The sequence below is a fragment of the Salvelinus namaycush genome, chromosome 34 (assembly GCF_016432855.1).
Source record: "Salvelinus namaycush isolate Seneca chromosome 34, SaNama_1.0, whole genome shotgun sequence".
In the NCBI taxonomy this organism is placed as follows: Eukaryota; Metazoa; Chordata; class Actinopteri; order Salmoniformes; family Salmonidae; genus Salvelinus; species Salvelinus namaycush.
The window spans coordinates 12,749,036-12,764,727 of record NC_052340.1 but is presented as its reverse complement, the minus strand read 5'-3'; the positions used below and the strand labels follow the sequence as shown (position 1 = coordinate 12,764,727).

General features: G+C 41.9%; 1 protein-coding gene across 1 annotated transcript; it reads left to right on the top strand.

Moving 5' to 3' along the window:
• Positions 1–744: 744 nt before the first annotated feature.
• On the top strand, positions 745–14,823 carry LOC120029017 (gastrula zinc finger protein XlCGF57.1-like). The gene is made up of 4 exons (XM_038974302.1): positions 745–1,029; positions 9,715–9,979; positions 10,107–10,189; positions 13,068–14,823. The coding sequence occupies exons 1-4, from the start codon at positions 883–885 to the stop codon at positions 14,475–14,477; spliced, it is 1,905 nt and encodes a 634-aa protein (XP_038830230.1). The 5' UTR covers positions 745–882; the 3' UTR covers positions 14,478–14,823.
• The last annotated feature ends 869 nt before the right edge of the window (positions 14,824–15,692 follow it).

Below are 15,692 nucleotides of genomic sequence, written 5' to 3'. Positions count from 1 at the left end.
TTATTGTTAATTTTGGTCGTAAACATTCTTTTGGGTTAATTCTATGAAGGGGGAGGGTTTTCCATTTATTTTACAGTACAAGTGGAGGCTCATGTGAAAAAACATGTTTAATGTTGGGGAGGGAGGTGCATCATTTTTTTATGACATCTTGAGTTGGACCATCCCATCCCCCCCAGTAAATTTCGATCTGTCCCTAACCTACATTAACGTTCCCTACACACCTGCAAAGCAATCCCTGGATTCTTTGGATGTGCAAGTACATTTCACTTATGTCAAAATAAAAATTTCCGTTGGTGATGACTGATGACTTTTTGATGCATTTGTTTGTAATGATTTCTGCGATTTTTGTAGTGTACGAAATATTCTGTAACACAATAATCACAATCTACCAGTACATTTGCCACCAAACATCACTCTTTCCGATATAGCTAATTTATAAGTGAAAACAAAGTTACTTTTATTTTGAAAGACTAAAAACGGTTGTCACGACATACCACAGCCACAAAGTCATAAACCCCACCCATTTGTACAATTTATCTTCTTGGGTTTTTAAACTTAACCTTAACCACACTGCTAACTCAATGCCTAACCCTAACCTAAAATTAAGACCAAAAAGCAAATGTTTGTTTTAATGAATTTTTATGATAAAGCCACTCTGACTTTGTGGTTGCAGTAACTAGTAGAAACCACTAAAAACCCATGCCTCGACCCGGAAGAACATGTGACCTATGCCGGTCGAGTTGTTTTAGGTCAGTCGGACAACAACACTGCTAACAGCACTAGCGACACTTATTTTGTAGCTAACGTGACATAGCGCTAGGCCAACTTGGCTAATAGCGCGTATTTACGAAGATTTGTAAGTGCGTTGTGATTTTGACAAAAATGTCAGTTTTGCAAGGACAGATTGGCTCCATTTTGGAGATAATGGTTAGAGCGACTGTTACAGAAATTAGCAAAGTTATCGAGGGTTCTGCCTCGTCTGAAGTACCAACAACGGGAGATAACGCGAGTGAAGCCCCAAACGAACAGGTATATCTGCTGATTGTGTAAAGTAAGGCATTTTGTAAACTAGCCCGCTAGTTCATTGCACCGACGTTGCAGCCTCCACTCCACTCTGGGGCGCAATCATTACGCCGAAACCGTTTACTCCAAACGGAAAATGTATACGAGAGTTTCTATTGGACAAATTCAAGAGGAGACCTACCCATTTCGTTCAGTTTGGTTCTGCGCTATGCAGAAATCGCTCCGCCATTTCATAGTTTCTGAAATTCTGATAGTTCGCCTAGTTTTAGTTTGTGACAAAACAATTAAGTATAGACTGTACTTGCTTGTTTGTAGAGAATCATTGTACCATCTAAACCGCTGTGAAATCTCTTCCATAACCAAAAATATTGTATTTACCAGTGGTGTAAAGTACTTAAGTAAAAATACTTTAAAGTACTACTTAAGTAGTTTTTTGGGGTATCTGTACTTTACAATTTATATTTTTTGACAACTTTTACTTCACTATATTCCTAAAGAAAATTATTTCTGAGTATTGGAGTGTGCCCCTGGCCTGGGGTGCAATTTTCACTGGGGATGGGGGGACTTTTGCATTTTGACACCCCCCCCCCCCCCCCCCCCCCCCACACACAGTTTTATAAGTGGAATGTGATACAAAACTAGGCAAAGGTGTGCTTTAGGACCATGCGGTCGGGTAGGCTGTTTGGAGTGTTTTATCTGACTGGATTTAGGGATCGGCGTTCATTAACGGGACAGTTGTAAATCATGCAGCGCCTTGTGTGACGATCACAGATTTTAGAGAAACAACAAATGTTGGTACATATAAGTGTCTTATATTGGCTGAAAGCTTGAAATTCGTTAATATAACTGCACTGTCCAATTTACAGTAGCTATTACTACTAACAAATGCCAAGCTATTGTTTGAGGAGAGCTCCTAACAAAACACATTTTTTTCACAGCGATAGGTTTGATAAATTCACCTCTGAAGGTGAATTGTGTACTTACACTCTGAAATCTTGCTCTGATTTATCATCCAAAGGGTCCCAGAGATAACATTAAGTGTCGTTTTGTTAGATAAAATCCTTTTTCATATCCTAAAAAGGTCCATGTAGCATGCACGATCGAGTTTGTATTTCCACTCGTTCAATTTGCAAAGAAAGGAATCTGTGAAAATCTAACCCTAAATGCTGTTTCAACCAGTCAAATCACGTTCATATGTATTCCTCAGAGATCCTAGAACGTAACCAGAATTCACTATATCATTAAGGGTGTAGTATATCCTATAGGACACCAAATTTGGTCAGAGAGCGACGCCTTCATGGCACGCCGATGACGCGGCCGGTCTTTATTTGATCTACAGTATCTTTGTCAAATAAGCACCAATCGGGGTCAAACAAAGCTAGCTAGATAGCCTATGAGGTGGGCTTTACGGTAGTATCCGTAAACGCTGTATCTGTCGCAAAATGTAGATGCTATCCTTTTGCGCCAGCATGCCTTTTCCTTTTGGACAAAAAATATACAGTTACGCATCCTGCGTGGCGCAGTGGTCTAAGGCACTGCATCGCAGTGCTAGCTGTGCCACCAGAGACTCTGGGTTTGAGCCCAGGCTCTGTCGCAGCCAGCCGGGCAAATGTAGCTTGGGCGAATGTTCCCATTGACTCCGTAAGGCCAGCAGGCTAGTCTTTTCTTTTTTTAAATGTTTTATGTCTCATTATTATTTTTATTGGTACGTAACTGTTATGAAAGTTGTATTGTCAATTTTGTTTTGTATTTAAAGGCCACTTTAAATGTGTACATGACACTGCAACAAAATTTCCCCATGGGGACAATAAAGTCAGTAAGTAAGTATAATCAAAGTTGCGCCCCTACCCCTGACTATCACTAAACAATTTGCAACAAAAAATTGTGTAGTCTGGTTTGCTTAATATAAGCAGTTTGAAATGACTTTTACCTTTTGATACTTAAGTATATTTAAAACCAAATGTTTTTAGAGTTTTACTCAAGTAGTATTTTACTGTGTGACTTTTACTTGAGTAATTTTCTATTAAAAGGATCTGACCCCTCTTTCAATTTTCGCCTAAAATGAGATGCCCAAATCTAACTGCCTGTAGCTCAGGACCTGAAGCAAGGATATGCATATTCTTGATACCATTTGAAAGTAAACACTTTGAAGTTTGTGAAAATAGTTTAGGAGAATATAACAGATTAGATCTGGTCAAAGATGATACAAAGAAAAAAACATGTTTTTTGTACCATGTTTGAAATGCAAGAGAAAGGCCATAATGTATTATTCCAGCCCAGATGCAATTTAGATTTTGGCCACTAGATGGCAGTAGTGTACGTGCAACATTTTAGACTGATCCAATGAACCATTTCATATCTGTTCAAAATGTTGTATCAAGACTGCCCAAATGTGCCTAATTTGGTTTATTAATACATTTTCAAGTTCATAATTGTTCACTCTCCGCAAACAATAGCATGGTATTATTTAACTGTAATAGCTACTGTAAATTGGACCGTGCAGTTAGAGTAACAAGAATTTAAGCTTTCTGCCAATATCAGATATGTCTATGTTCTGGGAAATGTTCTTGTCATGCTACATCATGCTAATCGCATTAGCCTACGTTAGCTCAACTGTCGTACTGGGGGGGAAGCGATCCCGTAGAGGTTAATCTTTACTTTTACTCAAGGATGACAATTGAGTACTTTTTCCACCACTGGTATTTACAGCTGTTTGTAGCTGGTTTACAAGACGCAAAAACGAAACTAAAGCACGGGAAACATAGAAATAGCTCACATAGAACAGATCTCCCGCTTCTTATGCTTTCTTTCAATGAGAATGACGGATCAATGAGAACGATAGATCTATAACTCATGCCTTTGCAGATTAATTAAGACTGTTTTAGGTATGAACCGGTCCACGGGGATACAAGTGTATTGCGGCTGAATACAATGCGTTTTGGATGGTAAGATGAAACCATCAGTATCGCCATCTGACAGCCTTTGGGCTACATTCTAAACTGAAGACCATGATTAGTTGATTATTGGAGTCGGGTGTGTTAGTAGGGGCTGGGGCAAAAGTGTCACCAAACAAGCCCAGAGGACTGGAGTTGTCCGTCCCCAAAGAGGAAGAGGCGAAGCGAGAGGGATATTTGGGATCAAGTTTCGTAATGATTAGGTTGACATAAGTAGGACACGTGACATCCCGGCAACATTGAGCTGTGCCTGGTCGTCACTAGTTACCACAGCCACAAAGTCATAATCCCTGCCTGGTTCTACAATTTCTCTTCTTAAAATGTGATTTTAAAGTCTAGCCCTTACCATAGCCATGCTGCTAAACTTAAATGTTTTTCATACATTTTGATGATATAGCCAATTTTGACTTTGTGGCTGGTGTAACTAGTGGCAACCATTGTGCCTCTTATTCACACGCATATCTGCACTTTCATTGGCTAGAATGGTCCCACCTGATCTTGGTTCGTCCTGATCTTACCGCCTCCTGACTGCTGTTCCATTTTTGAGGATATTTGTTTTTATTGTTACAGTGGCCGCAAGAGTATCTGGTCAATATAATAGATAGTCTGTGCCATCCCTTAGCCCGCCCTACCATACCTCCTCTGTCTCCGTATGTATGTTTAGCCCAAAAATAGTATGGCATGTCATACTCTTTTTGGCTAGATAGCATCCGATACCTGGGCTACATATAGTAAGACGGGAGTGCTTTTTCAGTTGCTCGGATGCTTTCTTGGGTGAAATGGTAGTTTCAGACACTTGCAAATTTAAGGGTAGTTGGCGGGTACACTGTTCGGATGCTGGAATTATTTTTGGACAAACGTGCGAAGATATTGTTTGACAATCAGATGAAAGCAAGACTGGTTGTGTTCATGCCACATTGAAAGGTAATACATTTTTACAGTTAAAATTATGTCTTTACTATAAACCCACACTAGAAGTGCCTGCATCCGTAATGGGTCAGCGGTCAAACGACCTCCACTCATCACTGTCAAATGCTCCCTGAAACACTTCAGTGAGCAGGCCTTTCTAATCGACCTGGCCCTGGTATCCTGGAAGGATATTGACCTCATCCCGTCAGTAGAGGATGCCTGGGTATTTTTTTTAAATGCCTTCCTCACCATCTTAAATAAGCATGCCCCATTCAAGAAATTTAGAACCAGGAACAGATATAGCCCTTGGTTCTCTCCAGACCTGACTGCCCTTAACCAACACAAAAACATCCTGTGGCGTTCTGCATTAGCATCGAACAGCCGTGATATGCAACTTTTGAGGGAAGTTAGAAACCAATATACACAGGCAGTTAGAAAAGCCAAGGCTAGCTTTTTTAAGCAGAAATTTGCTTCCTCCAACACAAACTCAAAAAAGTTCTGGGACACTGTAAAGTACATGGAGAATAAGAGCACCTCCTCCCAGCTGCCCACTGCACTGAGGATAGGAAACTCTGTCACCACCGATAAATCCACTATAATTGAGAATTTCAATACGCATTTTTCTATGGCTGGCCATGCTTTCCACCTAGCTACCCCTACCCCGGGCAACAGCACTGCACCCCCCACAGCAACTTGCCCAAGCCTTCCCCATTTCTCCTTCTCCCAAATCCAGTCAGCTGATGTTCTGAAAGAGCTGCAAAATCTGGACCCCTACAAATCAGCCGGGCTAGACAATCTGGACCCTTTCTTTCTAAAATTATCTGCCGAAATTGTTGCAACCCCTATTACTAGCCTGTTCAACCTCTCGTGTCGTCTGAGATTCCCAAAGATTGGAAAGCAGCTGCGGTCATCCCTCCCTTCAAAGGGAGGTACACTCTTGACCCAAACTGCTACAGACCTATATCTATCCTACCCTGCCTTTCTAAGGTCTTCAAAAGCCAAGTCAACAAACAGTTTACCGACCATTTCGAATCCCACCACACCTTCTCCGCTATGCAATCTGGTTTCAGAGCTGGTCATGGGTACACCTCAGCCACGCTCAAGGTCCTAAACGATATCTTAACCGCCATCGATAAGAAACAATACTGTGCATCCGTATTCATTGACCTGGCCAAGGCTTTCGACTCTGTCAATCACCACATCCTCATCGGCAGACTCAATAGCCTTGGTTTCTCAAATGACTGCCTTGCCTGGTTCACCAACTACTTCTCTGATAGAGTTCAGTGTGTCAAATCGGAGGGCCTGTTGTCCGGGCCTCTGGCAGTCTCTATGGGGGTGCCACAGGTTTCAATTCTTGGGCCGACTCTCTTCTCTGTACACATCAATGATGTCGCTCTTGCTGCTGGTGAGTCTCTGATCCACCTCTACGCAGACAACACCATTCTGTATACTTCTGACCCTTCTTTGGACACTGTGTTAACAACCCGCCAGACGAGCTTCAATGCCATACAACTCTCCTTCCGTGGCCTCCAACTGCTCTTAAATACAAGTAAAACTAAATGCATGCTCTTCAACCGATTGCTGCCTGCACCTGACCGCCCGTCCAGCATCACTACTCTGGACGGTTCTGACTTAGAATATGTGGACAACTACAAATACCTAGGTGTCTGGTTAGACTGTAAACTCTCCTTCCAGACTCACATCAAACATCTCCAATCCAAAGTTAAATCTAGAATTGGCTTCCTATTTCACAACAAAGCATCCTTCACTCATGCTGCCAAACATACCCTCGTACAACTGACCATCCTACCGATCCTCGACTTCGGCGATGTCATTTACAAAATAGCCTCCAATACCCTACTCAATAAATTGGATGCAGTCTGTCACAGTGCCATCTGTTTTGTCACCAAAGCCACATATACTACCCACCACTGCGCCCTGTACGCTCTCGTTGGCTGGCCCTCGCTTCATACTCGTCGCCAAACCCACTGGCTCCAGGTCATCTACAAGACCCTGCTAGGTAAAGTCCCGCCTTATCTCAGCGCTCTGGTCACCATAGCAGCACCCACCTGTAGCAAGCGCTCCAGCAGGTATATCTCTCTGGTCACCCCCTAAGCCAATTCCCCCTTTGGCCGCCTCTCCTTCCAGTTCTCTGCTGCCAATGACTGGAACGAACTACAAAAATCTCTGAAACTGGAAACACTTATCTCCCTCACTAGCTTTAAGCACCAGCTGTCAGAGCAGCTCACAGATTACTGCACCTGTACATAGCCCATCTATAATTTAGCCCAAACAACTACCTCTTCCCCTACTGTATTTATTTATTTTGCTCCTTTGCACCCCATTCTTTCTATTTCTACTTTGCACATTCTTCCACTGCAAATCTACCATTCCAGTGTTTTACTTGCTATATTGTATTTACCTTGCCACCATGGCCTTTTTTTGCCTTTACCTCCCTTATCTCACCTCATTTGCTCACATTGTATATAGATTTATTTTTCTACTGTATTATTGACTGTATGTTTGTTTTACTCCATGTGTAACTCTGTGTTGTTGAATGTGTGAAACTGCTTTGCTTTATCTTGGCCAGGTCGCAATTGTAAATGAGAACTTGTTCTCAACTTGCCTACCTGGTTAAATAAAGGTTAAATAAAATAAAAAATAAAGTCATTTGGACTGCTCATGAATTTAAAAAATGTTTTATTACTCTGTCATTTTTAAAGTCATGCCCCTCTCCATCCTTGACTATTCCTTAAGTCTATAAAACACACTGTCGTTGTTAGAATCATATCACAAACAGAACTGGTATTATAAACAGTTTTAGGTGGACATGTCTTTTTAAGTGGTTTTCCACTGTTGCCTCTCCTCCCGACGGTAGGGCCTGCGCCCCTCCCAATAGTTGAAGGTGCTTTGTCCACTTGATAATCACCCTGATGATTGCCTCAACTGAACCTAAACTATACCACAACTAATTTCACACTTATCACAACAGATCAAATAAATGAAGTAAAGTATGATGGGGAGAATCGGTGAGTGAGGGGACACGGACGATGCATAATTATGTAATCACCAATTGTGAATGAAGATCAGGGCGGGCCATTGTATTGATCTATCCTAATTATAATCGGTCCAGCGAATCCAAGCGGTCCTATCAGTCTACTCTGGCCTACTTGGAGTAAACAGTCAGTGAGGGCGTGCATCATATACAATGGCAAGAAGACCAAGACAAATGGATGGACATGCTGTGTTAGCGTTGCTACCAAATTTGAATGAAAATGACTGATGGTGGGGTAGAAATTCATCTTGATGACATCTGATATCAGCACAAAACGTTGTAACAGAGAGCAGTCCCTATAAAACATTAGCAACAAACTCATCAGCTTTCGTTGTTTATGTGCATGCTTTAACTGATGCCATTGTGTGAAGACGCACACCATGTAAGCACGAGCTGACAATAATTGACTTTTTGACTGCTGTCATATCAACACTTATATTCATTAAAAAGCCATTATTGCTTTTGTGCAGATGCTCACTATTTATCAAGCACACCTGACGCTTATAATGATGTTTAGGCTACTGATGTTTTCATCATTCCACCGCATATGTTGCTGGCAGTGCGTCTCGGTGGTTGGGGTATGGTTATAAAAAATGATCTGTTACTTTCGTTCCAACACATGCTTTCTTTTTCATAGTTATAACAAAGGCACTCCATGTACAATTGACTGAAACCTTGTGCGTTTTTTTAATTATTTAATTTTGTGTAGAAATGTATCCTACAGTAACAAACTAATAAATGCTTTTGTGTTATTTGAAAACAAAATGTGTTCATTCTGTTACCTAAGACTTTCATGGACACAACCAAATGATTATTTTTGCGATAGTGTATATGAAATGTATTAATTACATTGCTAGAATGTTGCAGTCAGAATGACTGCTCATTAGCTTGAAGGGGGGATCCCTCAAGGCCCAGCGGTTCTAGGAGGTCCCATGAAAAAACAACATGCCCCCTATGGAAATCGAATGCCCGCCAACTGATTTGTTCTGGTGCCGGCCCAGCCTTAGCCTGGAGACCTGACATTTGATTTTCATTCAATTCAGCATCGGGCGTAAATGAGTGTTTGGATCAGTAAAGTTTCCTCTCATAACCTCTACAAACCGGAATGTGAAATAAAATTACATTTTAACTTACTTTACCGGTTGTCTGTGTGGTTGGTCCTTTTGCAGGTAGGAATGTAGTATAATTAAATCAACTTTTCAAAGCTTTGGTAGTGCGTTCGGATTTCTATCACCTGATGTATGAGCACTAGATGATAATGCATACTTGCCAAGCTCATGAATGTGTTTACATGGTTCTGCGCATGCTTCATGTGATAGAAATCTGAACACACTACCAGCGCTTTGAAAAGTTGATTTAATTATACTTTCCTGTGGATATATTATCTCACATTCCTACCTGCAAAAGGACCAACCGCACAGACAACCGGTAACGTTAAAATATCATTTCAACTTTCTGGCTTGTAGAGGTCGTGAGAGGAAACTTTCCTGATCCAAACGCTCAATTAAATGAAATTCAGCTTTGGGGTTTTAGGCTACCCATCCCTGACCTAGGGTATGTGTTCTACGTCTTGTTAATTGAGCTAATCCATTACGCTAGTACTTGCCACAGGGTTGGCTCAACTGGAAACATGTTTGTATATTTTAGATCTGTAAGCATTTATCATAATCGCCAGAAATACTTGTCAGAGACGTTTATAATGGTAGCTAGCTAGTTAAGTAAACTGAAGTTTGTTCTGTATGCCCTAAACTTGCTTTTGCTCTTTTTACTCAGTTTACCCAGTTGACCTCATTCATGGAGATACTGGCAAAGGAGGCTGTGGACCAAATCTGCAAGCTATTCAACGAGTGCTCCTCCGTTCTGCATCTGGAAGTGTCTCGGAGTCAAACTGAGAATGAGGACTTGAAGAAGAGGCTAGATGCGGTTGAGACCAAACTGAGGACTGTCTTAGAAGGGAGTGGAGGACAAGAGAACACATCAGCCAATGGCTGCTGCAGTGAAGTCAAGATCATCCACCAGTTAAAAGGCACACAACCAGGTGAGAGTTGGCATTATTTCAGATAAGCCATCAATCTGGTTTTAGAGTGCTTTGGTACACTGTTACTAAAACCAGTGCTTTTGAATTCAATATAAACCTTTTTGATTTTGACTGCAATATTTTTCAGGCGTATGCGCTGGTGATGCAGAAGTGAAACGATCCCCCATCCTCCACCTGTGGAAAGGGAGACTTCCCTCAACTGTAAACGAGGTAGGCTTATTTGCCTAACTGACAATATTCTGTGGGAAGTTTAGATCTTGGAAAGCTGTCTGGAATTACTAGGGGGTACAGAAAGTAATAACCTATTTACTTGTCTGTATCATTATACACCATTTGGTACCAGGTAGTTACCAATTGTATTTAATTATTGGAAGTGAGTACAAGAAGAAGCATTTTATCCCTTTGTGAAGAGTTCTGTTGTTTTATAATATTATATGGATATAGAGATATATACAGTGGGGCAAAAAAGTATTTAGTCAGCCACCAATTGTGCAAGTTCTCCCACTTAAAAATATGAGAGAGGCCTGTAATTTTCATCATAGGTACACTTCAACTATGACAGACAAAATGAGAGAGAAAAAATCCAGAAAATCACATTGTAGGATTTTTTATGAATTTATTTGCAAATTATGGTGGAAAATAAGTATTTGGTCAAAAACAAAAGTTTCTCAATACTTTGTTATATACCCTTTGTTGGCAATGACAGAGGTCAAACATTTTCTGTAAGTCTTCACAAGGTTTTCACACACTGTTGCTGGTATTTTGGCCCATTCCTCCATGCAGATCTCCTCTAGAGCAGTGATGTTTTGGGGCTGTTGCTGGGCAACACGGACTTTCAACTCCCTCCAAAGATTTTCTATGGGGTTGAGATCTGGAGACTGGCTAGGCCACTCCAGGACCTTGAAATGCCACTCCTTCGTTGCCCTGGCGGTGTGTTTGGGATCATTGTCATGCTGAAAGACCCAGCCACGTTTCATCTTCAATGCCCTTGCTGATGGAAGGAGGTTTTCACTCAAAATCTCACGATACATGGCCCCATTCATTCTTTCCTTTACACGGATCAGTCGTCCTGGTCCCTTTGCAGAAAAACAGCCCCAAAGCATGATGTTTCCACCCCCATGCTTCACAGTAGGTATGGTGTTCTTTGGATGCAACTCAGCATTCTTTGTCCTCCAAACACGACGAGTTGAGTTTTTACCAAAAAGTTATATTTTGGTTTCATCTGACCATATGACATTCTCCCAATCTTCTTCTGGATCATCCAAATGCTCTCTAGCAAACTTCAGACGGGCCTGGACATGTACTGGCTTAAGCAGGGGGACACGTCTGGCACTGCAGGATTTTAGTCCCTGGCGGCGTAGTGTGTTACTGATGGTAGGCTTTTTTACTTTGGTCCCAGCTCTCTGCAGGTCATTCACTAGGTCCCCCCGTGTGGTTCTGGGATTTTTGCTCACCGTTCTTGTGATCATTTTGACACCACGGGGTGACATCTTGCGTGGAGCCCCATATCGAGGGAGATTATCAGTGGTCTTGTATGTCTTCCATTTCCTAATAATTGCTCCCACAGTTGATTTCTTCAAACCAAGCTGCTTACCTATTGCAGATTCAATCTTCCCAGCCTGGTGCAGGTCTACAATTTTGTTTCTGGTGTCCTTTGACAGCTCTTTGGTCTTGGCCATAGTGGAGTTTGGAGTGTGACTGTTTGAGGTTGTGGACAGGTGTCTTTTATACTGATAACAAGTTCAAACAGGTGTCATTAATACAGGTAACGAGTGGAGGACAGAGGAGCCTCTTAAAGAAGAAGTTACAGGTCTGTGAGAGCCAGAAATCTTGCTTGTTTGTAGGTGACCAAATACTTATTTTCCACCATAATTTGCAAATAAATTCATAAAAAATCCTACAATGTGATTTTCTGGATTTTCTTTTCTCATTTTGTCTGTCATAGTTGAAGTGTACCTATGATGAAAATTACAGGCCTCTCTCATCTTTTTAAGTGGGAGAACTTGCACAATTGGTGGCTGACTAAATACTTTTTTGCCCCACTGTAGGTATAGATATGCAGTACCAGTGAAACGTTTTGACACACCTACTCATTCAAAGGTTTTTCTTTATTTTACTATTTTCTACATTGTAGAATAATAGTGAAGACATCAAAACTATGAAATAATACCTATGGAATCATGTAGTAACCAAAAAAGTGTAAAACAAATCAAAATATATTTGAGATTCTTCAAATTAGCCACTCTTTGCCTTGATAACAGCTTTGCACACTCTTGGCATTCTCTCAACCAGCTTCACCTGTAATGATTTTCCAAGAGTCTTGAAGGAGTTCCCACATGCTGAGCCCTTGTTGGCTGCTTTTCCTTCACTCTGCGGTCCAACTCATCCCAAACCATCTCAATTGGGTTGAGATCGGGTGATTGTGGAGGTCAGGTCATCTGATGCAGCTCTCCAGCGGTCCTCAAGAGAGCCAGTTTCATCATAGCGCTTGATGTTTTTTGCGACTGCACTTGAAGAAACTTTCAAAGTTCTTGAGATTTTCCGCATTGACTGACCTTCAAATCTTAATGTAATGTTGGACTGTCGTTTCTCTTTGCTTATTTGAGCTGTTCTTGCCATAATATGGACCTGGTCTTTTACCAAATAGGGCCATCTTATGTATATCACCCCTACCTTGTCACAACACAACTTATTGGCTCAAACGCATTAAGAAGGAAAGGAATTCCACAATTAACTTTTAACAAGGCACAACTGTTAATTGAAATGCATTCCAGGGTCCTCATGAAGCTGGTTGAGAGAATGCCAAGAGTGTACAAAGCTGTCATCAAGGCAAAGGGTGGCTACTTTGAAGAATCTCAAATATAAAGTATATTTGGGTTTAACACTTTTTTTGCTTACTACATAATTCCATATGTGTTAGTTCATAGCTTGTAGAATAATAGTGAAGACATCCAATGTAGAAAATAGTAAAAATAAAGAAAAACCCTTGAATGAGTAGGTGTGTACTAACTTTTGACTGGTACTGTAGATGGATATAGATGGGACTCTAAACCTGCGTTCCATTAAATCACTTTCCCTCTCATCTCAGCACTCCAACATGGAGCACACGATCGAGTCAGTTATTATCAAAGAAGAAGGCTTAGAAGATTACCTGTACAGCAGCACCTCAGACCCAAGTTATTTTTTAGAGAGCCAAGCCCAGGAGTTGAGTGACCCAGAGAACCCCTCAGAGGACCCAAAGGACAGAGGCGGCGCCGCAGGGCCAAAGCATTTGAGAAAGCCAAAGATCACTGGGGCTCGTCGGGCAAGGCCCAAAAAGGAGAAATATCTTAGCTGCAAGCACTGCAGGAAGACATTCAGCAAACTGATCCAGCTGAAAGCTCACCAGGCGATCCATGCAGCAGCGGAGAAACCTTTTAACTGCAAACAGTGCGGTAGAGGTTTTTCCTTTAAACGCAGTTTGGATGCACACCAGCTGCTTCACACAGGAGAGCGACCACACACCTGTGGCGATTGTGGTAAAGCTTTCACCCTAAAGCAGCTGCTCAAGAATCACCAGAGACTCCATGCAGGGTTGAGACCGTTCCGCTGCGATGAATGTGGCAAGAGCTTTAACCGGGCCCACGGTCTCAAGATGCACCAGATCGTCCACACGGGAGAGAGGAAATACAGCTGTGAGATCTGCAAGAAGAGTTTCAGCATACCAGGAAATCTCCACAGGCACAAGCGTATACACACTGGCGAGAAACCGTTCCGTTGCGATACGTGCGGGAAAAGCTTCAACCAGGCAGACACTCTGAAAGGACACCAGCGGATCCACACAGGAGAGAGGCCATTTACCTGTGAGACGTGTGGGAAGTGTTTCATTCAAAGAAGTGCACTGAAAATGCACCAAAGAACCCATGCAGGAGAGAACGCCTTCCTCTGTGTGGTGTGTGGGACAGTACTGGCTTGCGTCAACTCTTTCAAAACACACCTTCAGGCTCACACAGCAGAGCTGCCTTGTATTTGCTCAGTGTGCGGTAGTAGTCTCAGTTCACTCACTCACCTCAAATCGCACCAGCAACTCCACACTATGGAGAAGCCGCACAGCTGTGGCCTATGCAACAAGAGCTTCAAGTCAGTCAGCTACCTGAACATACACATGAAAACTCACACTGGGGAGAGACCGTTCACCTGTGACGTGTGTGGAAGGATGTTCACTCAACACAGCAGCCTGAAAACCCACCAGGCAGTCCATACTGGGGAGAAACCTTTCAGCTGTGGAACGTGTGGGAAATGTTTCAGCAACACTGGGAACCTCAACAGGCACCAGCGGATACATACTGGAGAGAAGCCTTTTAGCTGTGACCTCTGTGGGAGGAGCTTCAACCAGGGCAACAGCCTCAAAGCACACAAACAAATCCACACAGGGGAGAAACTATTCATGTGCGACAAATGCGGGAAGAGTTTTTCCTACCTGAGGAATCTGAAAGATCACAAGTGCTACTATATCTAAAACCAATAGGCATAGCCTCGTATTGCGATGGACCACACTTGGTTTGAACAATTGTCTCGGCATTAAAAATGCATTTATAGGTCTACTAACATATGAAGTGTACTGATTAGATTGGTTGCCAAAAAAGCCTTTTTTTCAAAGTTTTTAAATTTGTATAACCAGTTGCCTTTCTGGGGTAGACATACTTTGAGTGGATTGGCTGGTGGTCCAGTAACTGTTCAATGAAGCAGAGCCTAATTTATTTGAGAAGGATGTACATCTGTGTTCTTTCTTGTCTTGTGTACCTTTTATTACTGTTGTTATCTCGTAATTTGTGTGCCAATGGTAAATAAAACTCCTGAAATGAGTCCTTTGTGGGTGTGTTGGTGTGTGTGTTTGTTGTTGCTATCCGTGCATATAGTTCCTCTAACAGCTGCAACATAACATTAATGCAAATTATCGGGTGCCTATAGGTTGGTGTCCCTCTATGGCGCCTTGTATGAAGTGCCTCAGATGAGACTGATAACAGACTCGTATGGATATTACGTAACAAGGAGAAACAACAGGAAAATAAACCTGTATTTCAGTTCATTTTTGGCACCGATATAGCAGATCATCCATTTCACATGAAATTAATTCGAATTGTGTCGATGCATGAATTCCTCCGTGAACAGATTCTTGACTGTGGACTTGTGGTGTGCCGCCCATCTACATGTCTGCATTACCAGCAACTGTGTTCCCAAGCCATACCTCAGCCAATGTCACTATGATAGAAATGTGCAACGCTCTCTTGCACAGTATGATAGAACTGTGCAACGCTTTCTTGCACAGAAAAGTAGATGTGAGCCAGTGTCCTGAATGGAGCCAAACAAGTTTAAAAAATCTATGAATAAGCCAAGGCAACACTGTGGGTGATGTCAAAGGAAGTGTACATGTGACCAGAAGATGATTATCTTCAGCACTAATAGAAGTTCATGTGCTGTGGTAGAATGAAATGGTTCTGTATTATGCCTGCATATTCATAATTCATGTTAGGTTACCTTGGGCACTTCAAATATGCAAATCCTCATAGGGTAATCAATGAAAGATGTTCCTAATATTGTTGCACACTTCACATTGATTCATTCATTTAATATGTGGTTATGGTGGTCTGCCTCGCACCCATCTATGGTCATCCTTCCCTCCAATCCTCATTCCTGAAAATCACAAGTCTACATATGTTGCCTGTCAGTCACA